The sequence below is a fragment of the Coturnix japonica genome, chromosome 2 (genome assembly GCF_001577835.2).
Source record: "Coturnix japonica isolate 7356 chromosome 2, Coturnix japonica 2.1, whole genome shotgun sequence".
Taxonomy (NCBI): Eukaryota; Metazoa; Chordata; class Aves; order Galliformes; family Phasianidae; genus Coturnix; species Coturnix japonica.
This window is the reverse complement of record NC_029517.1, coordinates 28,620,093-28,645,534: the sequence shown is the minus strand read 5'-3', so window position 1 is coordinate 28,645,534 and position 25,442 is coordinate 28,620,093. Positions and strand designations below refer to the sequence as shown.

General features: G+C 50.4%; 1 protein-coding gene across 1 annotated transcript in view; it reads left to right on the top strand.

The window, feature by feature from the left end:
- The first annotated feature begins 10,650 nt into the window (after window positions 1-10,650).
- IGF2BP3 (insulin like growth factor 2 mRNA binding protein 3) overlaps window positions 10,651-25,442 on the top strand; it is a 98,279-nt gene continuing 83,487 nt past the window's right edge. Inside the window, exons 1-2 of the mRNA XM_015853829.2 lie at window positions 10,651-11,264; window positions 12,098-12,158. Coding sequence (XP_015709315.1) covers window positions 11,090-11,264; window positions 12,098-12,158 — 236 coding nt within the window. The 5' untranslated portion in view covers window positions 10,651-11,089. The remainder of the gene's footprint in view (window positions 11,265-12,097; window positions 12,159-25,442) is intronic.

The following is a 25,442-nucleotide window of genomic DNA, read 5'->3' as shown; positions in this document are numbered from 1 at the left end:
GAAGGGCCGGGTGTGCTGGGTGTGGGGCCAAAGCTGGGCACCATTTCTGAGCTCCAGAGACTGCAGTACAGCAAAGGAAGGAAGGAAGGAAGGAAGGAGGAAGGTGTGAGGAGGAGGAGAATTTCCACCGCTTTGCTGGATGGTGTGAGAGCATCACAGGGAGAGGGGAAAACATGCAGCAGGGCTGAAGGCAGCAGGGGGAAGGTCAGAGCTCACCCTGGAGATGCAGAAAGGAGCAGAGAAGGAGAGCAGTGTGGGTTAGAGTGGGAGAACATGAGAGCAGCCTCTGAACAGTGGAGAAGAGCCCAGTTCAGCTGCAGTGAGATCCCAGATATAGAACAGGGGCTGAGCAGCACACAGGCACAGGAGGTGAAGGGCTTGGGCAAGAAGCAGCCCTGCAGGGCACTTCTCTGGGGCTTTCTCCTCAGTGCCAACATCCTCCTCTCAGAGCACCAGGTTGCTGTGCAGCGCTGAGAGCCATCTCCTCACCTCCTGCACAGTGATGTTACTTCGTTACACAAAGTTGCTGTGGGATGAACCCGTCTGAGTTGTGCTTTGCTAAGCACGAGCTGGTAACCTTTGAATTACTACCCAGGGAACCTGTAACATTTCAAAGCAGCACAGATCTGCAGAGAAGATAGGGTGGTGTCTGCAGCCTCGAAGTGCTGACAGCAGTAAGTTCGGGAGCAGTCATACTCCAAGTGCTCCAGAAACAGCCTGATTTTCCTTCTGGCATCCAGCATGTTGTTTTTCTCCTGGAGCAGGGTGACTGTTAGGTATCTAAATGAACAACATGGATTTTCACTACTGCCCTCCTCCTTTCTTTTTCCCTTCATGCCAGCGTGAATTGGCTCTTCCTGTCAGCCACCAGTTGCTGCAAACCCACAAAGATCTCATCTGCTTTTCACTTCCTCCCCAGCCGGGCTCAGCGCTCCCCTGCCCAGCACCCCGACAGCTGCTCACTGGGCGCTGCTCTGCATCTGCTGCACCCAGTGTCGCTCCACTGCCCCGTGTCTGCTGTGCTCGGACCCACCGCCATCTCCATGTCCCTGCCACCGTGTCCCCACTGTGTGACCCCCCAGCACTGATAGTGTGGAGTACAGCCCCAGATCCAAGCAGTCTCCCACTGCTCTGCTGCTCTGCCTTCTCCCAGAGTTGCCTCAGCGAGGAGACCTATGCTGGGAGACATTCTCCCCTGCACCTTGTTGTCCTAAGTATTGTCATATTTGGGGGCCGGCGTTGCACTAGGAAGGTCTGCAAGCTGGATGCCCCCCAGGTGTGGCTGGCTGATAGAAATTCTGAGCAGATACATTAAAGTCTGGCTGCTGGTGTGGGTCAGGACATCAAAAGGCGAACGTGTGCCACAGGAACTGGCACAGTGCAGAACTGAGTGCGGACAGCCAGGGCATGAAGGCACAACGTGAGGAGGGGAGGGGAAGGAGAAGGGGGCCCAGGGGGCACAGCTGGAGTAAGGGTGGGAGATGAAGCCAAAAAGGGAAGCGGGGAAGGAAGAAAAACTGGGTGAAACAGGAAAGGCATGCAGTGAGCAGGGCAAGGGAGAGCAGGGAGCAGGTATGACATCCCTGCGCAGAGGGGAGCAGTGAACGTGACATCCCCACCACCAGAGCTCTGCTGTGCTGCCTGCAGGGGGGCAGACACCGAGCTGACGTCTGTGCTGAGTATGGAGAGGGCTGCTCCCCAAGAGCCGGGCTCTGTGGCCGTGCCCAGTGAGCAGCGAGGAGCTGGAGGGTGTGGAGACCTGGGTGCAGGCGGGCACGGCTTTTGTGGGCTCTGCCTTTGTGCTGCTGCCCTTCTCCCTGGGGCTTTAGCTGCAGGAAAAGGAAGTGCTCTGATCACCAGCGCTCAGCACACTGTGCTCTCCAGGATCAGGTTCACCTTTAGCTCCTGGGAGGGACTTTGTGTTGTAGCAAAGCACATGTGTAAAATTCGCTTCTTTTGGGATCCACACGTACACACTTTGCTCTGGCTCTGCCGCCTCCTGTTTGAGACCACAGCCAAAGAAAATAAGCGAAGCCAGCACCCCTGCTAGGGGCATATGTCTGAACAGGCACAAGCTTAATAATGTCCCTATTTAAATATGTATAGAGCCGATTGTTAATGTAAAGCAGGCACATGCTAGAACATTTTCAGGCACTGCTTGGAGAGGTGAGGGCACCTTCCGTGAGGTCAGCGCGAAGGAAATCTTGGTGTCTTCCCTTCTCCCGCTGCTCCAAGCCACCAATTGCTGCTGATTTATCCCCATCTTGTGCCGTCAGCACAGCGTCCCAGCATCCCACAGGCTCCGTGTTCCCCCTCAGACCACCGTCTAGAGGGCAGAAACCAGCGGTGGGGACGTGGTGTCTCCGGGCTGCCTCATCCCCAGACCGTGCCCCGGCAGCTGCCGCTTTCCCCGGGGCGGTTGGGGGGGAGGGGGAGGACTGGGGGAACCCGAAGCCCACGGACCCACTGCGCTGCCTCTGGCTCCAGCGCTGCCTCCCCCCCTGCCCTCAGCACGGCACAAGGTCCCTTCCCGCAGAGCTTCCCGACGTGGGCTGGCTCTGCTCCTCCAGCAGGTTCCTTCCTTAGCTGCGAGCTGCTGCACTCCAAGGCAGGAAACAAAGGAGGGGAAGCATCACCCACCCATTCTGAAAGCCCACCCGTTCTGAAAGCCTCCCCATTCGTATTTTTTCTGGTGGGATCATTGCACTGAATTCCCCCCTTTGCTCAGTTGGAGATAGATCAGCTCAGCTCCTTCCAAAAAGTGCCCACATTTGTGGAGATGGTGTGTGCATCAGAGCAGGGTCTGCTGGCCTGGCCATATTACAGTGGGACCCACGTTGTGAGCTTATATAGATGTTAAATCCGGAAGGTTTTATTTATTAGCACACATCTCCACTCAATCTCTCTCTTGAGGGACCTCCAAACCCAGACTGGGACATTACATACGTGAACTGTGCAGTTAAAACGGTGACTCTGAAGCCACCTTTCACCCACTGAAACAGCGGAGATCTGGCTCCCAGGTGCCCCATTGCTGCTCTTTGTCAGATATTGAGCCACGATGAAGAGAAGGGTGACGATCTCCCACCCCCAGGGAGTGTTCCTGCTGCCTGCAGGTGGGCTATGGGAGCCACGGGGATGGCACTGTCCTGCTCTCTGTGCACTGGGCTCCTCCGAGGGCTGCTGGGCTCTGACAGAAGGAAAATGTCCTCCATGGGACCCCACCTTCATTTTAGGACAAAAGCTCGTTGTGAGAAGGGAACACTGCCCACAGATGGAACGGGTTTAAGGTTTGTGCTAATGTAGTCTCTGCTGGTGTGGATTCCTCCATTTAGTTTAGTTACTACTAGCTCTGAATTTAAAACAGCAACTAAAGGCAATGCGGTTTCTCACTGCAGGGCAAGGAGAAGCATCCCTCTGCCCCTCGGTTCTCTGTTGCTGTTGGTTCCAGTGCGGGCAGGAGCACGGAGCTCTGCTGTGTCTGCAACTACTTCCTGTGTTGTTGTAGGGGTCATACAAAAAGGATCATGGAAAGGAATGCCTCTCCTGACATACTGAGCGCTGCACCTCAGCACTGCATGGCGAGAAACGCCTTGTATCTCATACCCCAAAACAAAACCAAACTGAAACCTTGTTCTGCTCTGCTGTCTTGATTTCTTGATTCTTAAGGTATTCCTTGCTTTTGGAGGTGCCTGGCTAAGGTTTATGAATGTTTGAATCTGTTCAGTGTGCAAAAAGGACGTGAGCAACAACAAAGGAGGAACTATCGACTGAGTGCGTTTTGAGACTGGAAAACTAAAAAGAGTCCAAACGAAAACCAGAAATCGTGTAAGCAAACAAAGATCACTAAATTAATGGGTCAGCAAGAACAAATTAACGCAAGACACAAACCCCGTGAGCACAATGTGTGAAAGAAAAAATCTGTTTTATTCATTCAAAAACACCCCCGTTGTGCCCAGGGTGGGCAGTCTGGGCCATGGGTGTCCCAATGGGGGCTGGAGCAGCAGCAGGGACCCCAGCCCTGGATCCTGAGGAGCTCAGCACTTCCCTGCTGGACCCACAGCTGCAGCACGGCGTGCCCTGTCTTGCTGCTGTGCCGTGGGGCGGCCAACGGGCACCGACAGGATCCCTGGTGGCAGGGAGCCCGCTGCAAGGTGCCCGGCGAGAGGGGATTGCCATTAAGAAAAAGAATAATCATTTTAAAAAGAAAAAAACAAAAAAGGACCCAATGTTTTGTATGAGAATAGAAAGAATCAACTGCAACTTTATTTGTAGCAGAAGGAAACAGGAAAGGGTTCTGGTGGGGATTTCAGGTGTGAAATCTCATCTCTTTTTCGTTCCTTTTCCACACATAATTTATAGAGAAAACTAAATCTTCCCTTTGGCTCTCATTTGTTGCGGGCTTTTTTCCTGTTTGGAAGAGCTCCTGGGCTGTGTGAAGGCAGCATGGGGCAGAAACAGCATGTTCCAGGGGGGAGCACGGGCTGCTCCCTCTTTCCCAATGATTGGGACAGCCGGACTTTGGCACCCGGCGCGTGGCCGCGCACCCGCGAGCAGCCCCTATGGGACAGGGCAAAGGTGGAAACCTCAAGCGCTGACCCACTGAGGGATGGATCTCCCACAGAACCCCACAGTGGCCCCCAGAGTCCCCATTGCAGCACCCAGCAGAACCTCATTGCCCTCAGGTTGGAGGAGCTGGGTGGAACCTTTCAATGGCTGGGCCAGCTCGGAACAGCCCAACCTTTGCCATTGAAACAAGAAGTTTGGGCTGGGAATGTGGCATATTCCATCACACAGTTAGACTGAGCCCGTGACAGGAGGCATCTTCACTTAACCACTGCCTACAAATATGTCCTCAGTTGGTTTACTGTTATTTTGGTTTTATTTTTCCATGAAGAGACCAAGCTCTGTATTTTCGTTATCTTGCAGGAACTGGGGGAAATTTAAGCAGAATTTCTGGAATGTGATGGTTTCATTCAGCAGCTTTAGCCCCCATTTCGATGAAGGCTGCATTTCATCACCATCGGAACCAGCGTTTGGATTCTTTTGTTTTGAGAAGAAACTCTGCTGCTGTTCTGACTCGGACCATGCCTGGGTTTAGTGTTGGGATTCAGCCTTACTGGCACCAAAAACCCAAACAAAGCCGAAAGAAGGAGGCACAAAAACACTCCTGAATTGCCTTGGATCCAACGCTCAGTGCAAGGAAATAGAATAGCAGGGATAACCTTATTTTGTTTTTTTCACCCAAAGGGCAAAACCAAACAAACGTTGGCATTTCGTTGGTGGCACAACTTGCCTCTGTTCTTACATTGCTTCGTTGTGGCCAGGAAGGTGGATATGAGCCTTGCCTCCAAGGGCTGCCTATCAGAATGCCTCGGTGGATGTGTGCTTATGGGCGGGGGTTTATCACGGCTCTGATGCAAGAAAGCTGCATTTTTCCTGTGGTCCCGTGACCCCATAGCAGCGCTGTGCCCCACTGCCACAAACCCTGATCCTCTCACACAATGCCCTGCAAGGAGCTCATGGCCGACAGCCCCACAGCACACCTCAACGTGGCATTCCTTTCATCTTCCCCTGTTGGATTTGCAAACTTTGCTTTAAGTACGAGCTGAAAAACGTTTGAAAGCTCGGCAGAACATTTTGCTGCTACCGGAAAGAGAAAAAAAAGATTAATAATAATCATTAAAAAATAATTCAAAAGGGAACACAGAAATATTTCCTGTAGGAAAAACTTGGGGTTGAAGTTGGTAGAAAGCGCTTCTCGGTGCGGGATACATTTCTGTGCCCCCGTGGCATCAGGGATCGCCCCATTGAGATGCAAATGGAGCCTCGAAATGGGAATGAATGAGCAGGGAGCGGGGCCGGCTGCGCTGGGGCTGCCGTTTGTTTCCCCAGGTTGAGGCTTTGGGGATGCACAGAGCTGCTGGGTTACGTTGGTTTCTCTGCTCCTACTTCACTACTTCTTGTTGTACCAGTTTGAGCTGCTCCCATTTTCTTTTTAAAATTTAATTTTATTATTATTATTATTATTATTTATTATTTTTTTCTTTTCAGTAACAATAAAGTGTCGTAGGAAAAAAAAATAAATAAAGGTCAAACTTCATTAGCAAATTAATTGTCAGAAACCCAGAACTTGGGGGGAGGGGGGAGAACAACAAAGAAAAGAAGAAGAAAAAAAGGCATTTCCTCCCCTGGCGTGGCTGTGCAGCCATTTTGCACTGACAATACCATCCAAACACATCTCCCCTCATCAAAGTTCCCCACGTTTTTCTGCCTAAAGCCCTGAGCCATGTGCTAAGGTAATGAGCAGGGCAAGGAGAGCAGCCGTGGGGAATGGCTTTGTGAGGAACACTGAGCTCATTGCAGGGCAGATGAAGAAAGACAGAAGGACGCAGGGAGGAGGTTGGGGTGCAGGAGGGGCGGTGGGGAGACCTCGGGCTCTGCAATTCGTGGGCTCAGCCGCCCAAGGAATGGGAGGAAAACCCCAATGTGCTCAACACCGGGTCACTCCTGAGCCCAAGAAGGAAAATATAAGGAACAAATGAGAAAATATATATGGTGAAGGGAAAGGGCGTTTTCAACACAACCGTTTGGGAGCTGGTTCTTCAGTGGGTATGTGAATTAATGGCTGAGTTGAAGCTGGTTTCTGGGGTGTTGCCTCACTATTGGGATGTTCTAAACTGTATAAACATGGTTGGGTTTAGAAAAAGACAAAACCAAAATCAACCCCAACTAGCAGAGGAGCGGGGAGGGGCTGAGCTCTTAGCAACCTCCAGCTATGGAATAAATATCTGCTAAGATACGAAACCAATTTCAAACAAAACAACCAAAAAGTGAACTCTGTCAAACTCCGTCAGCTTACAGCCCTGCTTGTGCTCATAGAATAACAAAATAACCCATCGGAACTCAAAATAACGCCGCTTTTTCCCCCCCCCCCCTCTCTTTTTTTTAAATATCTATAACAAAATATTTCAGAGCTTCCTCCGAGGCGCTGCGATACCAACATCTGGACAGAAAGAAACGAACATTTCTCCTCCGAACTCCTAATGGCTGCTGGGCAGGAGCCGGGGGCGTCCCGCCCTGCCCGGCGCGGGGCTCCCAGCCCCGACCCCCTCCCCCGGCGCGGTGGGACCGGCGGAGCCCCCGGCGCGGGCCCTGGCGGGAACCCAGCGCGGGGCCGCGGGGCGGGGGGCGCCCATTGTTCTCTCCGCGGGGATTTCACGCTCGGGCTGCTGCCCCATTTCCCTCCGTCGATATTTTTTGCCCTCGGCTAAAAAGGCTCCTCGAGAGAAGCGGGAAGCGGAGCCCGGATTTCTCTCGAACGCAACCGAATGAAACAAAACAAAAAAGCGAACAAAAAAGCCCGTCTCGATACGGGTTAAATCCCGTTCGACGGGGGGATGCGGCCCCGCCATCGATACTGCGCCGCGTTTCCAGCCCCGCGCTTCCCGGGGGAGCCCCGCGGAGCGACCCGGGACGGAGGAGACACGTGGGGGGGGGCAGGAAGGGGGTCCCGCCGCCGGGTCGGATGTACCGCCGGGGTTCCCTCCTGCTCCTTCCCCCTCCGACACCGGCGCGGAGCACACATCGCGTCCCGGCCGCCGCGGTGCCCCGTCGCAGCGGGGCCGTTCGGAAAGCCCCGTTCGGAACGAGACCGTACCGAGCGGAGTCAGCGCCGGTAAAAAGTTGATGGCCAGTGCGTGCCAACGTGAGTGCAAATTACATTTGGGCTTTAAACGCACGTGAGCGGATTTTTGGTTTTGTAAGATCGGTTTGCTAACGTTTTAAAGCTGAAAACTGAGAGACAGAACCCGGAGCCTGAGATCCCCGTACAGAATGAAGAAATAAAACCTTTGCTCTCCAAGCTGAGCACGCAGATCCGTGCTGAGCCGCAAGCACCGCGCTCCGCACACCGGAACACCAGCTCAGAAATGAGGTTTCTGTCGTTTCGGTAGGGCATGGTGTGAACGCCGCATTACAAAACGAGGAGTCCCCGTGGCTTCCCGGCCGCGCAGTCACACACACACACCGAGGCGATCACTTTGTGGCTCTGTTTTATTAGCAAAACCGCCCTACCCGGCGCGGTGCCGCCCGCAGCGCTCTATCTCCGGCGTCACCGCTCTCCACCCGCCCTGCCGCGCTGCCAGCCCGGTACCCGGTACCCGGTTCCGCGCAGCCTTCGAGCGGCGCGCGGTGCGGAGCCAAAGCCGGGCCCGCACACCGGGGCTGGGCGGCCGCTGTCCCGCATCGTGGCGGCCCCGGTCCCGCCCCCGCCTTCCCTCCGCCTCGCTCCCGTCCCGGCCGCACTTACCGCGTGACAAAGGCCGGGCTGCACCCGGCTCTCCCCGCCCTCGCCCCCCGCTCCCGCGCCCCCTACTCTCGCGCCGGCGCCCCCGCTTTCGCGCCACGCGGGCCGGCTCGTTAACCAATAGGAAGCCGCGCAGAGGCGCGCTCCGCCGCCCGCTAGCCAATGGGAAGAGGCGGCGCGCCACGCCCCGCGCCGTTTTACTACGAGCGGCGATGGCCGCCCACGGGTGGGAGTGGAACCGCCACCCCGACGGCTGCACGGGGCCGGAACGGAGCGGGGGTCGGCCCGGGGGTGGCGGTACACGGGGGTCCGCCCGCATACAGCGCACAGGGCGGGTCCCCGAGCATCGACCCCCGCAGCACCGGGCGAGCCTTTATTTTCTGGCATTTCAGCCTTTGGATTTACTCACGAAACCGCTACCCAGCCCACACTTCGTGCAAACAAAGCTCCGTATTATTGAGCACTAGAGACAAATATTCCTCCTTATGAACGAGATGTTTCCAGAGGAGCAAAAGAAAGAGACCGCTAATAAACGGGGGGTTATTTCTACTATTTTTTTTCCTTTTTTTTTTTTTTTTTTTTTTTTTTTTTTCCAGCCATCCGATTGTGATCGTGCTGTGGACTTTGAAGCTTCATTCCTTACAATACATCTCCCAGCAAACACACCAGCTAAGGAGGACGCTGCATGGGCGCAGCCCGGAGGAAAACCCACTGCCCGACCATGGCGGAACGAGCACATGCCCAGCGCGGATCGAATTCGTGCACAGCAAAACGAAGCCTCGAAGAAGGCGGCCCGTGGCTGCCCGGCTCCGGCCGAGCGCGGGGCGCTTGGCGGGGGGCTGCGCTGGGCTGACATCATTGTGTCTATCAACTACACCAGAACGTTTGAAACGATGAAACACAAATTCATTTCGGGAAATGCCTCGGCCGGCGTTAAAGAGCCAGGAGGAGGTTAATACAACTGGGGGGGAGGGGGGGAACGGGGGATGGGGGGGGATGTAAAGAGAATTATTTGCTCGTTTCCAACAAAACGGAAGTAGTGCTTAAATTCCGATGAGCGCAGCCCAGCCCGCTCGGTCAAGCCGACAATCCCTCCGGCTCCTCCAGCCGGCCCCGAGCTGCCTCGCTCGCCCATCCCGGTTCCTCGCGGATCCGCGGGCACTGCCGCACAATGGGAGCTCCGCGCTCTCGGCTGTGCTCGGCGCGGGAAGGCAGCACTGTGGCTTCGGGAGGGAGCGACCCCGACGCCCCCGGAGCCCCGCACGGAGCGAGGGGAACAAAGGAGCCGCCCCGTCGAGCGGTGCCCGAGTCGCGCCCCGCGTGGGAACGAGCACGGCGCGGGGGGAACGGCGGATCGCCGCGCTCCGGTCGTGCGGGGCCGCCGCGGGAGGGACGCGCCTCCGTCGGGCGCTCCGAGCCCCGCTGGCCGCCCGCACGGAGCGCGGCCCGGCTGTCGTTTCCGTCTCCGATCCCCGGCGTCGGGCGCATTCCCGAGCCCACCTCCCCCCCCCCAGCCCCCCGCCGTGCCCGCCCAGCCGAGTCGCAAACGGCTTTGGGGGGATGGGGCCGCGGCCCTTTGTGTGCCCCCGGCCCGGCCCCGGTGCCCCAAGCGAGGTCCCGCCGCGCCGCTCTGGTCCCCATCCTCCCCCACCGCCCTCCGCCCCCTTTGTCTTTTTTTTTTTTTTTTTCCTTCTCGTGTATTTTCCCCCCCTTTCCCCCCTCCTTCCCGTAACGCCCGCATCGCACAACCATTACCAGATGGGGCTCCGGAGGGGCTGCGCAGCCCCCCGCCCCATCGCAGCCCCCCAGCACGCAGCCGCGGCCGCTCCCCCCATCCCCCCATTCCCATCCTCATCCCCATCCTCCTTCTCTTCCTCCCCCCCGACCCTCCCGGCTCCTCGGGCTCTCCGCGCCGAGCCGCCGCTGCCCAATCCCCCGGCCCGGCCCGGCGGGGAGGAGCGGGGCGGGGGGCGGGCACTGCGGTGCCTTTTCCCCTCCCTCTTCGGGCCGCCACCCCTCTCGCTCGCTCCTTTTCGGGTGGCTGGGGCCCCCCCGGCGGAAGGGTAGAGGCGGGGGCAGGGCTTGCGCCCACCCGGCTCCGCGTTCCCCTTCCCCCGCCCTCTGCTCTCAACTTGTCCCGTCCCGCCCGGCTCCCCCCCGGCCTTCACCCCGACCCTCCTCCTCCTCCTCCTCATTCTCCTCCCCCTCCCTCCCCCCCCCTCCGGCTCAGCCGCTCGCTAATTGAAGAGCCGGGATTCCTCACGTGAGAAGTTGATTTGTAGTTTGAACACGTGGCTCATTCAAAAAGCCGGAATATTCAAGTAATTTTTTTTTTTCCTTCCCCTTCTTTGCCTCCCTCCCTCCATCCCTCCCCCTCCCCTCCTCTCTCTGTGTGTTTTTTTGCAGCGAGAGGCGGTGCCTGAGCGCACGTAGTGTGACATTTCCATAGTCCGCCCGCTGCTGCCGGAGGGGCTCGGGGGCAAAGACAAAAAGTACTTTTTTTCCCTCCCTCCCCTCCTCCTCTTCCTCTCTCAGCCCGCCATCGCGGCCCGGCGCCGGCTGTTCCCGCGGCCCCCCATGCGCCCGGGTGGCACGGCACGCACTTAGGGCTCCGTTCGCCTTCGTTTTCATTTTATTTTTCACCCCTCGAGAGAGGGAGGGAGGGCCGCGAGCCGCGGAGCCGATTATCCTCCCCGTCCTCTCTCTCTCTCTCCTTCCTCCATCGCGTTTTGTTTTCTCCCCACCTCCTCCCGCCAGCCGAGGGCTGCAGCCGCCGCCGGGAAGATGAACAAGCTCTACATCGGCAACCTCGGCGAGAACGTCAGCCCGCTCGATCTGGAAAGTCTCTTTAAGGACTCCAAGATCCCCTTCTCGGGCCAGTTCCTGGTTAAGTCCGGCTACGCCTTCGTGGACTGCCCCGACGAGAACTGGGCCATGAAAGCCATCGAGACTCTTTCGGGTGAGCGGCCCCGCTCCCACCCCCGACGGCCCCCGGTGCCCCCCTGCGCCCAGGTGAGACTCCCCCGGCTCGGCGGCGGCCCCCGGGGGGGGTGAGAGGGGGGAAGCGGAGGAGGGCCGTGCCCGCGGCCCCCTGCTTTTTCCACACCCCGGGGCCCATCGCGGGGGCGGGCGGCCCTCGGTGCTCACCCCCCCCCCCCCCCCCCCCTTCCCTCCCCTCGGCACCTCATCTGAGCCCGGCGCAGGCCGCGGGCTGCCCGCCGAAATGCCCCGAGCCGGGAGGTGGGAGCCCTGCCGCCCCCCCCTCTCCCCGTTCCACCCGGTATTTATTTCGGTTTCTTTTCGCCGCTCTCACGCACCCATCACCGCCTCCAGCAGCGCGCCGGTTCCCGGCCCCGACATCCTGTTTTTGTGCATTTAAAAAAAAAACCAAAAAACAAAAAACAAAAAAACCCACCAAAACCACGCAACAAAAAAACACAGCACCAAAAAAACCGCCACCACCAAAAAACCTAATCAAGACCATCATAATAAAAACAGCGAGTGAAGCCGCTTAGCGGAACCTCCGCGAACGGCGGCCCCGCCGCTCTCGGGCCGCTTTCCCCGCGTGCTCCCGGGCCGGGTCGGAGGCCCTCGGCCCCTCGTAGCCCTTCTCGCCCTCCACGCGGTTCTTCCTCGGGGGCAGCGGCCCCGCGGCCACGGCTTTGTTGCCGCCCCGCTCTGCCCCGCGGCCGATGAATGGGCTCTAACGTGTTGCGCTCCGCTCTGCTGCCTTGCGCTGCCGAGAGCCGCACGGCCCCTCTCCAATATTTTCCCTTCTGTTCTTCTCCGCAGGTAAAGTGGAGCTGCACGGAAAACTCATAGAAGTTGAGCATTCGGTGCCTAAAAGACAAAGGTAATTTCTCTTTTTGTCTCGTTGTTATTATTATTATTATTATTATTTCCCTCCGTGTTTCCCCAGTGAGAAGTGATCTGAAAAATGCATAGGCTTGGCTTTCTCTTCCTTATAGATAAAGGGGCAGCTTTCTTACAGCAGCAGCGTGCTCTGTGCTAGAATGGCCCCCCGTGTTTCTATGGATTTAATAAAATCAAATAAAAAGAAGAAAAAGAAAGAAAAAGAGCGAGGTCTTCCTGTGGAATGCTCAGCTTATTGCATTGCGGCTGGGGAGGGCTGCTGGTATTTTAAAGTTCCGTGGAGGAGTTAAAATGTGGTGTGTGAGCAGGAGCTGCAGTGAGGGGCTGTGGAGCGGCGAGCACATGAGCTCTAGCAGCACAACGCGTCGTGTAAATACGCTGCTGTGTACATCTCTCTGCTCCTGCCATGTTGGAGTCCGGAGCGTTTTATAGGCACGCGGTGCAGGGCTGTGGTTGACTATCTGTGTGCGAGAGGGTTTCTATCTCCTTCGAGCCGGTGTAGCAAAGCAGCAGGAGGGTGACTCCTTCCCAAGGAGGGCTAGATTAACGAGCCCTTAATTTCAAGATGCATGTTTAATTTTCTTTTTCAAGGTAGTAATTGAGTGGGCCTCGTGTGCGGAGGCGATACTCGCGATATGGCAGGGCGGTGTTTGTTCTGCTGCCTGTAGCAATTCGGCCACAAACGTTAGATTGCAGGGAACCTGGCGTGCTGCAGATAGTAGCAGCAAAAGGGCCGAAACTTTCCACGTGCTTGTTTCTGAGCTCCATTCTTCAGCCTGAGAAGTAGGTCTGGCCGCGGAATTTCGGGAGAGGGGCTTCTGCCCTTTCAGCCTTCATTTTAAAAGCACGGTGCTCTGAAAGTAGCTGGTTGGAAAAGGAGGATTTGGATGTAGTAATTGGGGGTGCTTTGGGAATTGAAGTTTAATCACTGCTGGGTGTTGGAGGAAATCTTTGCTTGGGGAAGGCGCGGAGGATTTTGGGTTTAGTGAAGGAGCATTTAAAAAAACAAAAACCCCAAATCTTTTCTGGCCCATTTCACGCTATGCTGATCGTTGTGGTTGCATTTGGTACTTCTTTTAATTGGGAATTAATGTACTATGTGCGCTCCTTCATTTGTTATGCAAGATACGTGGCTTTGGTTTGCAGCACTCTGTATTTTGGGTCTTCTGTACATAAAAAGCAATTGCTGTGGAGGGAACGTATTTTTAGATTTAAGGAGGAAGAGTCCATGGGACGCACGAGGATCACTTCCTCTCCATTTCCATAATAATTAGGCATATCGTTTTTATTCACCTTAATCTTGCACAAATTACTCTGCTTATGTTGTTGAAAACAAATTAATTTTGCTGATGGTGAAGGCAAACTGAACATTGCTGTGCCCCTCCCCCCAAACTTTTTGTATCACCGTTTAATGCGCTTCAATGTATTTTGCTGCTCTCTGAGTCGTCAGATGTGATCCACGAGGTGTAAAAGTCCCTTCTTGGTGTCTTCCTGTGTTTGTGAATTCCCAGCTATCACCAGTGTGGATCTGCTTGTAGTGGGGTTGGGAACAGGGCTGCCCTGGACTTTAGCACTTCTCCAGCCTACATATGGGCATGGCAATGGGGTTGGGGGAAGAAAAAAAAAGAGGCAGATACAATTGTATCAGTCTATCCGCCTTGTTTCTCCCGAAGACGTCTCTAGTTAAAGCACACACAGCTCCGAGTTATGCCCACGTTTAAGAGAAAATTAACTTGCATTTCTCATGGCTGCACTTCCTTCCCCTTTGTTTCTACTCCCCCTCTTCCAAAATCAAATATAGAAACCCATTTAAAATTCGTTCGGTGGCCCCTGTGTGTAAAATTGCCTTTCCTGCTCCTTTTATAGATGCGGGATACTTTTCCCTTTGGGGGTGGTGCTGGGAGGAGGGGGGGGTTGTCAAGAAGTTGGGATTTTTTTCGTGTCTCCAGACATTGCTGATGGTGTGTGTATGTGGGGTGGTGAGGTGTGTGTAAGAGCAAGGCCTTCCTGAGCTGCTGTTTTGGTGAAGCTGGTTGTTAACGTGTTTTCATAGTAACTTCCTGCAGCCCCCGTATCTCCTGATGTAGGGGGTGCTGGTCAGGCCTCCATGGGGCCTTGTGTGCTCCTCTGCCTCTGAACCAGCCAGAGGAGTGGCACCATTCACAACATCAGTGAATACACCAAACCCGTCCCTCTCTGTGACTGTACAACGAAGTCGGGTCAAGTGATGCTTCTTAAGAGCAAAAGTTGGTTTGTGGTGCACTGGAAGTATTTAGAGTGTTATATTGCCCCCTGGTCACTGTGAGGCTCCTTTGTGGGGAGCTCCAGCTCACTGCCTCACAGATCCCTCCATTATTATTATTTTTAAAGAGTGTATGGCTACCATTGCTCCCACTGGTGGTTTGCGGGTGTCTTTCCAGAGGAGGATGGGAAGGGAGGCAGAGTGCTTGGCCATCCATCTCCCTGTCATGCACGGGAGGTCAGGGTGCCATAGGCCAGGGCTGCCACGATGCCGACGGCTGAAACAGGGCTGAGGGCTGGGGTGGCTGCATTCCAGCCTCAGCTGGATCCCCATGTTGGGAGTGGGCACACCCAGGCCTGCAAAATTACCTCCCTACCTGCTGTGCAGGCCTGTGTGTGGCTCTGCCTCCCCTCCCCCTGGAAGTATTTAAAGACAAGGGCTGTGCTGAAAGAAGGGGCCTGGTCAAGGTTTACTTGATGGAAGGGTGGGGAATTATTTTGGGGGAGGTGCAAAGTCTTTAATAAGCTTCGGCGTAGATTTCTGACTTACTATGGAAATCTCAAGGGAACACGAAAGGAATGCAGAAATTCTGCATTCGGACCCCTCTGCATGGAGGGAAGGCTGTTGCAATATTTAAAGGTTTAGGTCATTTTATTCAAATCTGTGTGGAGGCATTGCAATAATCCAGCCTGCAAGTCATGCTCCGCAGAGGAACGTGGGGCACGGTTCATGGTGGCCCAGCTCTCCTCACAGGGGCTGGTGCTGTGCGGCACATGGCGTGACTTTGGGTGCTGCCTCGTGGCGTGGTGGGAGCAGCTGGCACCTTGCGAGGCCTCCCGTGCTGTGCCTGGTTGCTGAGATGGCCCTGTTGTCACTTTGTGCTATCCCCTTCCCCTTTGTCACACCCCAAATGTGGGCACCTGGGGCTGGGCCTATCCCTTCCAGGTGCTTAAATCACTGGTGACACCTGAACTGCATTAACGAGGTGTTTTCTCTGATTGGAAGGTTAATTTTTCTTCTTTTTTTTTTTTCCTCCACACCTCTGGGGGCCCTTTGTTTCTATTGAGAAAATAAATTCCCTTTCCCTCTGCTGGAGGGGGTTTCTCTGCGAGAGGAGGGTGACAAAGGTGTGCCACGTGGGTGAGGCCTCCTCCCATGTAACGCCCAAGCGGGCAATGGCCGATCTGAAGCAGGCCCCAAAGTCCTCACAAAACCCGTCCGTGGGAGCCTCGTGCTGTGCTGTCGGATTGGGTTGCTAATTTCTTGTATAATTAGGGCTTGTGTGTTGTGTGTGCGCGGGGCAGTGGGAAAAGGCTTCAGGGCCAACCTATGCAGGGGAGCTACCACAGTCGTGGGTATTTAAAAATAATTTAGTGGCAGACATTTTTAGTTTTGCTTCTGTAAACACGAAGCAGGGCTAAGCACGCTGTATGTAAGGAGATGTGATAGAAAATGTCACTCATTAACCGTATTCGTGCCCTTTTCTATGGAGGGAGGCTGAGGCCGTGCCTGGGTGCAGATCAGTGTTTTGGAGAGCGGAAAGTCAAGATTTGTGATGTAAAATCGGAAGTTTTATTCTCTGTTCTCGCACTTCTGTTTGCAGATGTGGGCAGGGATATTTTTTTTCCCCTCTTCTCAATAAATAAAAAATTGTTTGAAAGCTTGCAGTTGTAGTAGAAAATGTGAACCTGCATAGCTGTTGTGATTCCTATGTGGGCAAGTTGTGATGGCAAGAACAAGAAATTACTGCTGACCGTGTTCTCTTGAGTTGTCAAAAGCTTAAATTTTATTACTACTCATACTATCTCATGGTTTAAAAAAAAATACATCCTTTTTTTGCTGCAGTTTATTTAATTAGCTGAAGTATATGAACCCCCCACCCCCCTCCAAGTTGTGCCCTAGAAGCTCAGTCTCATTCTCTTTTTGCTTTGTTGGGAGAGCATACCCGTAGTAGACATTAAGTTGTGTGTAGGGAGGTAAATCCAGAAGGGGAGGAATAAAAAATAGCGGTTTTTGTAGTATAATGTGGGAGTAGCGGAGTATAAATGAGAAACATTTAAAAATTCCCTATTTTTCTTTTTATCCTTACTCTGTGAGTAATGAGAACCCATCTGTACCTTTTTGAGCCCTTGAAGGTGGTATTTTTGTTTAAAAAAATAAAAACCCCAAAAACCCCCAAACGGGGGATATTCATATCAGTTGCTCTTTTAAGTGCAGAGCATAGGACTCTGCAGGGCTGGAGTCCTTTTATGGTTTCTGGCTGGCTTTTGGGTGGACTTCAAATGCTCAGTTTTGACCTGAAAAATTCTTGAAGATTTTGGCTTTATCTCCCTAACAGAAAACATGGAGCTTCCATAATGCTTTTGAGCAGGGACGCAGGCAGAAATAAAATACACCTTCTCAGCCGTGCTAAGGGCTCCCAAAATGAACCCTACCTCCTTAAGCCTGCTCTTTCCCCTAAAAACATTTTAACTTTGAAGGCTTTTTCCTCCCAGTCTTCTGATAATCAGTGGAGAGAAGTGTGGAGAACCAGTACAGCTCTTTTCTGGTGGCTTTGTCCTGTGCTCAGTGAGGCAGGTGTGGTGTGGCACAGGCATCAGGTTTTTGTTCTTGTAGTTTGAGTCAGCTTTGATCTGAAATTGAAATTAATTGAAATTTGCTCCTTTAAAAAACAAGAAAATGGATGGAGCATGGGGGGCAAAAAATAAACGTTATAAAATGTCAGGAGAGTAACTTTTCATCTTTTTGGAGGGACAAGGATAGGTGGAAATGTCTGAGCAAAGCTGAAGCATTCAGCAGTGCCTGGGTGCAGTATGTGCATCCGGGGTGTTGCAGGGCAGTTATTTGTAAAGCATGCAACGTGGTTATCTGCGTGTTCTTTCTCTTGGCTGAAGCAGAGTACAAAGTTTCGTGTTAGCTAGGATTAAAGACTTCTCCTTATTTTGTCTAGTCAGGTGACGCTGTCACCAGAAGTACTGAGGGTTTAATCCACATATATTTATGTTACATATTTATATTTCCCTGGACATGCAGAGAATGCACATTTCTATGGTTTTCCATCTCGCAACTTTGCAATTTTACACCTGTTGTCCAAATAAAGACTGCATTGCTGACAGTGTGATCTGAAAAACTGTGGAGAGACCCTTGGCATGGGGTGTGCTGTGGAGAAGCAGATTAGGTGCTCCTCAGTCTCCTGAGGCTCACTTAGCAGAGCAGGCACTTTGGGGGCAGTTGTTCTTTCCTGTCACCTATAGTGTAAGCAACCTGCCTTTGGGAAGTTCCTGCATAGAAGCACGTGCTTCTGTATGTTTGGGCATATTTCAGGTAATCTAAAACTGTGAATAATTTCTAAAAAAGATTGGAAAGATGGGAAAACAAAAGGGAATAAGAATCTGCAGTATTAGTTGGTGCTGACAGATACATATGTTTGGACAAGAAGAAAATCTTCATGTTTGTAGTTGAGTATCTTTACACTTGGCAAATCAAATGTGCTGCTAGGGTCAATATTAGGGTAAATGTTAGCATACTGAACATAAAACAGCAGCAAGAAAGCAGGTAGGAAAAAGGTGCTTTATCCATAAGAGTATAGAAATTTGATATGGAAAACTATATTCAATTATAATGTTAATTGTTATTCTGCTGGAATGCGTTCTTACAGGAGTTTGCATAAGAGAAACCTCCTGTGCAGTGCAACCACAGCACCAAAGTGTCTCCTTGTTGCTTGCATCTTCATGGTGCACCAGCATCACCTTGTTCTCATCTGAATGGAAACCTGACTCTAACAGAGAACACAAGGCATTCAGTACTGTTAGTCTGGACCAGGTTTGGGTTGGAGCACAGATAACAAAGTAAGTCAAAGAAGGATCTGATGCTTCTTGGATATGAGACTAAGTACTGAAACAGTCTTGGAATGAGAGGTTTTCAGGTGGGATGGGCCCTATTCCATCCAATTTTTTCCCCACTATCTTGAGATTAAAAAAAAAATGAGTATAGCTTGGTCAGAAATAATGCAGGAAAATGTTTCTAAGTGTGTGTGTGTATATATATGTGTGTGTGTAATATATACTCTCTCTCTATATATAGAGTGTGTAAAAATATGTAAGAAACATTATATTATACAAGCGCACTACTGTAAAATCAGTGCAATTTAAGGAGAGATTTACTAAAAATATCTGGGGAACCTATAAAAGCAGCCAGCGTTGTTGGCAGTGGCTCTTTTCTTTTTGCTAGTGTTAGCACACTTGAACACAATCGGAGATGAATGTTCACTTTTGAAAGATTAACTTTCATGCTCAGCTGAACTTTAGGAACGCAATTTTAAAATACGTGGTCCGCACTGAGTGTCCATTTCATTTTCCCCTCTGAAAGTAGCAGAGCTTCGTTTTGGTAAATTGATTAAAAAACTGAATGCCAGTCCTGCCTTAAAAATGGAGCTTGTTGCACCTTAATTGAGTCTGAAGTGTCATGGTGCAGAAATTTGCCCCATCTGTACCAGGAACATGCATACATCATCTGTTAAAGGGGAGGATCTCCCTTTAAAATAAGTAAATAAGTGTAACCTTCCCTCCCCCATACCTACTGTTGGTTGTTTGGTGGGCTTTATTTGTACAACTGTTACAGGATGGGTCACCCAGGAATTTGTTTTCAGCCATCAGTTTGTTGAACTATTTGTTTTACACACGTGTGGGAGACTCCTGAAATGCTGGTAACTTTTCCAGTTATCACACAGGAACAGTTCAGGTTTTCCTCTGACTTTTAGAGTAAAAAATTCAAAGCAATGTGTCCGTAGGACAGTACTTGGAAAACATTCTGTAGACGTTTGAGGAATTCAGGCAGTAGTTTAATCCAAGATAAGAGACAAGATAATGTGCAAACGGCATGTTTTCCTTTTCCTGTTGTGAGTTCTGATAGAAGTGCTTTAGATGGCTTTTCAGCGAAGGACTTGCAGCAGCTGTAGGCATGTGATGTGAGGAGAAAACATAGTTCATCTAGGAGTATTATGCACTGGTTGGTTGCAGATGGGTATTGCTGTGCCATCAAGGTTGCATGGTTCTTCCCATCGGGGCCCCACAGTGACTGAAAGAATCCCATTTTCCTTTGCAAAACCAGATCTGGGGTGTGTGGAGGCAGCTGCTCTCTGGGGTTGAGTGAGAGCTTCTGCGACCTTTAGCAGTGTTGGTCTCTGTGGGTCCAGGTGCTGCAGTGTGAGCTGCTGTACAACAAGGCTGTGGGGATTCAGGCCCTGGTGGGACAGCTGCACTGCCCTGTTGCTCATTCCTTACTGTTTGTAAGGAATTATGAACTGTGGAATTATCATGTAGGTTACTTTTATAGTAACACGTCCTCTTCAGAGCTGTAGGTATTTAAAGCTGTACAGAAATTAGGATTATTTTTCATTTTCAAGTACAGTAAGAGATGCTAAGTGTGTAGTTAAACAGGTGTTCTGTAGATTTGCTAACGTGTGCTAAAGGAACAGCAGGATCCTATGGTGCAGCATGGGTATTTAAACTGATACTAATCACCTGTGCAAAATAAAGGGGCAATGGACAGCTCTTAAAGCTTGAGCACAGATTTCTTCTTTCTTTGCAGTGTTGCCTACTCAGCATTTGATTTCTCCCGGGTTCAGTCCGGTGCTTTGTGGCAGTGGTGTAAAACTGCTTTCGCTCTATTAGTACGGCTTCATCCTGAGATGCACAAGAACTTTTTAAAAAGACCTTAAAAAAATGAAATGCTGATGGTGACAGTAGGTGACCACTGGCTCTTGCTTTATTTATTCATTAAATGTGAAGTTTGGTGCTCAGTGCTCTGCCTCCTCATACCAAATGGTCAGGTCCTGTTTGAGCCTGGCATCACGCTTTGAGTTGCTGCTCACCTTGTTTTCCTGAGCTGTGCTGCATCTCTGTTTACAGGACTTCATTTTCCTGTTATGAAGTTGAGAGTGTTGGTTTATTTATTTGTATTTTTAAATAAGTGTTGTTTGTGATCCCTTTTGCCCCAGCTGCCGTCTTAAACAAGAAATGCCTGTGCACATGCGAGTGTGTTCCAGCTCGTGTGTTAAACACAGAACTGTGAACTCTGCTGAAGTGGCAGAGCACACACCCTTTGTACGAGCAGATTTGAAGGTGGTTGCTCAGTCAGTCCCAAGTTGTGAGTGGAGTTATCCTCTCAGGTGCACGGTGTGTGCTTTGTCTGGATAAAGGCGAAGCTGTGTTGTTCCCTGAAAGTCATATTGGAGAACGATTTAGAGGATAAACGCAGAAGACAGATTTGTCATTATAATTTGCAGAGTCCTTTTGGGCTGAGTTAAAGATTGCTTTCCCTTTGTGTTTGAGTAGCTTCGGTAAAATCACTAAATTGCATTCATTTTGCCCGTCTCTGTAGTAAATCACAAGCTTCTGCGTGTTGTTCTTCGTCTCAACCCTTGCTCTCGCAGCACCTGTCCTCACAGTTCACTCTCTGAACTGTCACAGGCTGTGCACACGTTGGCTTGGGGTCAGCAGTGGGGCACGGCAGCGCTGCTTCCGAGCGCCCGACCGGCTGCGGGGACGCAGCGCTGGTGGCAGCGTGCTGCAGAGCGCTGCTCCGCGGGGCACGGCGGCTCCACAACGTGGCTTTTAGGATGGAAAGGCGAGCTGTGCTAACGGCTGAGCATCGTGCTGCTGGGAACGGGGCCGGTCTGAGCTCCGGGAAAGCTGCAGCGTGAGGGAGCTCCGCCTCGTGTTGCTGAGCGGGTCTCCTTGGGTGGTACCCTTTAAAAAGGACTATTTAAAGAAGGGGGGAGATAATAGTGATATAAGGCAAGGCTCGGGAAATGCTGTTTGTAAGTCGGATGCCCTGAGCTGCTGTTGCTCCTCTGACATCCAGCCCAGGACGCCCCAGCACCCTGTGCGTGATGTGCACGTGGTTTAGGAACCCTTAAAGCACTCCTTGAGGCTGGGGGGAGGTGAGGCTGCTTGGGTTCTTTGTCTCACTCTATAGTCCTGTAATGACACGGAAGTGGTGCAAGAGGGATTCAAAATAAGCAGAAATTGGAGCGGTGATGGTGGGAAGAGAAGGAAGAGTACACACAGACACTGGAGTTAGGGGGGAGGGAGCAGTGATTCCCAAGGAAGAATGGTTTCCTTCAGTTGTGAATGCTTATCTTATAGCATCATTGTCGTCTTAAGCTGATTTTTTTTCCCCTCTTTCCTCTAGTAATGGGTGTTTTTAGCTTTTTTCTGCTCTCTATTCCTTTAAAATGCTTTTCTTCAGCCCTCACTAGCTGGGCACATGTGGGTACATGTGGAACTGCTGAATTTCAGAGCTTTGTGAGAGGTGTTGGAGCTGTGCTAAGCCATGTGCTCGCTAATGGCAACTTGCCACAGAGCTGGGGGCAGGGACCACCCGATGTCAGCGTCCTTCTCAGTCATCTGTACTGCAGAACTGCAAGGAAGGTGGTAATTACTGTCTTGGTGTGATAGTAAGCTCGCAGATCTGTGTACAGTCTGAATCTGGAGCAATCAACTGCTAAATAATGTGGTAACCTTGGTTGGAATTATCATTGTCACTCATACAAACTCTACTCATTCTCTTGACTTAAATATCTCAAAATATCATGTTTGAAAACAAGTTATTAAAGGCAAATAATCTTGCTTCTAATGAGCATAAACTCGTAATTTACATTTATGAAAGAGTCACTTAGCTACAGTCTGGTGTAGAGTTGTTTTGGTGGGTTTTTTTGCTTTATTAAAATCTACAATGCTCAGCTTAATGCAGAGTGAACTAAAATAGTTTAAATGTTTATCTGCTCCACTGTGTGTACAGTGCAGCCTTCAGGACTGCAGGAACTTTCTCTGGTCATAACAGTTGATTCTGAATGTACAGTGAGTGGGAGAGGTTGATGCTGGCTGCCCTCACACGATGGGCTGTTTTCAGGACTCTGGGAAGGAGGAAATGAAAAATAATGGGGTTATTTAAGGGGTGATGGTGGCTCTCTTACAAGCGCTTTCATAGTGCTTCCCAAAATCAGGGGGGGCTTTATAATATTATAAAGGTGAGGGAAAATTATTAAATAACTGTAAAGGTTACCGAAGAAAATGTTCCTCTTATGTACAAGTGTTTGTAAGCGTGAATTTACTGCGGAGACATTTCACCATTTGACAATTTCTTTCATACCTTAAGATCTGTTACTACTTGCATTTTAGTTACTGGGCTTTTTCATTTGGGTAGATACTTGGAGGCCGTGGTGAAGGACTGGTGTGAAAGTTCAGGGACTGCCTTCATAGTAACCCTGTATGTGCTAAATAGAGCTGCTGTGGTGAAAGCACAGAAGGGTGCTTTGGCAGTTCTTAAATATACATATATAAATATAAAAAAGAGCATTTAATGAAGGTAGAATTAACAGTATATTAATGAAAAAAAGAGAAGCTGTGAGGACCTGTGTTCACAGGAAAAGCTACTGTAGATAGTACTTTACAAATTTGGTTCATAAGTCATTTAAATCATAAAGCCATGTTTTCCAGTAGTTTTTAGACCAACACACTGAACTTCTTGAGGGCAGAGTATTCAATCGTCTTCAACAACATGTAATATTTGCGATTAAAAGTGCAGCTGTGAAATAGAGTGATACTGTTTTCCCCGCGTATTTTACTTGTGGTTGAATGGGATTTTTCCCTTTTGTGGAGGGTATTCTTCAGAAAATATTAATTGAAGAAAATGGCAGTGCTGTTTGAAAGCCATGAGACTGATTTATTCAGCTTTCTTGTCCTGCACGTGGTGACGGTCAGCAAAAGGATGATGAAGCCATGCTGCACAGTGGTCAATTTCTATGATAGTGAGTTGTGGGAGGGCAAGAAGGAAGGAAAGAAAAAAGATTAGGTGATAGAAGTACATAACTCACAGTCTGTACTGCTTCTGTGAGGCTTGTTACGTTATTGACTGTCATTTATAACCTCTTTAAGGTGTCATGGAATTGCCTTTACTAATTTTTGTTGGTGTTTGTATAGATCAGTGTATGGACCAGTAAAATAATTACTAAAGCGTCAATGTGAGAGTTGATGTCTTAGTTATGTGCATCAGTTCATACTTTAAAAGTCTGATTTCCAGAAAAACAAAACTTTGGTTGTCAGCGAGGTTTGTTACGCTGAATCTTTTGAGATGGAAGATCTTATTTAAAGCAATAATAATTGGAAATGTATGACAAATTGGACATTTCTACTGTTGTAAGCCTGGTGAGATACAAATTCAACTCTATTCCTCTTAACTTGGTCTTGGGGGGTTTAAAAGCTAGCTGTTTTGCCATTGTTTTTTAATTATTTCTTGCTTTGTCTTGAGACTGAAGGGTGAGCAGTAGTAAGGGGGAAATTAATAGGTTTAAAGCTTAAACCACCACCAGCAGCAAATAAATCCAACTGCAAAAACCCATCTACGTGTAAGTAGGCTGGCAGTTGTCTAAGTGGTTAGTACTTAAATATCCTTCCTGTATCATGGAAATGCTAGTGAGCCTGTCTGCTAGCTGAAGTTTGTACTCTTACAATAGCCCTTTGGCTCTGACTTTTTTTTATTCTAGTCATAACTTCAAGAAGCTTGTATGCTGAGAGCTCCAGAAAGTACCATCTACATCTCTCAGACCCTTAGAAAGATCTTCATTTACTGAGAATTTGTGGAATTGAATGTAAATTTGTCATCTTTATTTCATAGAATAGCCAAAGAGAGGCACTGGGTAGGTTGGTTTTTCATTAAAATAATAGTAATAATAATAAATCTATGTGTGGGGTGAAATGGTGCGGCTGTAGACGGGTGTGCGCTGTGATGCATCCTTGTGTTCCCTAAACACCTAAAGCCTCTCTCCAGTTAAGCTCTAGAGCACTCAGTGTGCCCTCAGGCTGAGAGGCTTAAATCAGGTATTTACTAGCAAAAAAGGTAGCAAATAGTTTCCCTCTTTTTGATGTTACACAACAGAAGTTATGTGCTGTGTGTGGTAGAGTTAGAGCAGCCCTTGCTATTTTATTTTGAGCCTTCTATAACATCGTCCAGTGCAGAAGTGTGTGGGAATGGTTAATGCATAGCATACAGTCACCTTAACCTGAGTATGAATAGCCTTTGTTTCAATTGAAGCTGACCTGAAGTTGGCCAAAATGTGTTATGTTTACTTGGTAACTGCGATGTAAGGAATCTGGAAGGCATTTCCAGTATTCTCAGCAAATATAGTCTCGTGGGTGAGCAAACTGGGAAAGTAAAGGGGGAAGTCAAGCAGATGGAAGTGCTGTAGAGTCTGTCCAGCAACTGCATCACAGAGCACAGTGTCTTGTTGGCTTCTCAGTTCCTAAGATTTTGGACCCTCTTTCCCTTTAGAAATGGTTCTGATGTGTCCTGCTTCATTTCTTTCTACCTCTCTGCATTTTTAATAGGAGCTCAGTTCATCAAGATTTTTAAAACTAAATAATTCCTCTTAGAGATCCCAAGTCTGGAGCATGATCTTGTGTTGCATGGATGTTGTGCATGAACTTTGGTCTAGATCTGCTTCTGCAGCCGGTGTAAAACTCTGCAATTGGTCCATAATAGGAATGTTGGCTGCTTTATCTAGCAGCCTTGTGGGCACCAGGAAAATAAGGGGATATAGAAGGAGCTTCTGACTCTTATGGTGGCCAAGGGAAGGGATGGGACAGATGAGAAAAGGGGGGTGTGGGGTGGGGAATGAAACAAAAAACCATTATGCCCCATTACTAAGGGATTATTAACTTGGTTGGGTTAGGACAGTTTCTAGACAATTTTTCATGTGTCTAAGAAGCACTTCTGCATTTAAACATATTATTTTTAGTCCTCCTTATACATTCTGAGTATTTTTGGTGTTATCCACATCCCAGCTAATTGCAACTTAGCTGTTGGGGTGGGAGAATAAATGACAAGTGACTATAGCCCTAAAATATCCGGTCAACAAAATCAACTCAGTAGTAACATTGTTTGAGGAATATGGACTTCGTGTTCTAAGAAGGAAATAGGAACTGTCATTTAATCAACAACTCTTTGTGTTCTCCCCCCCAA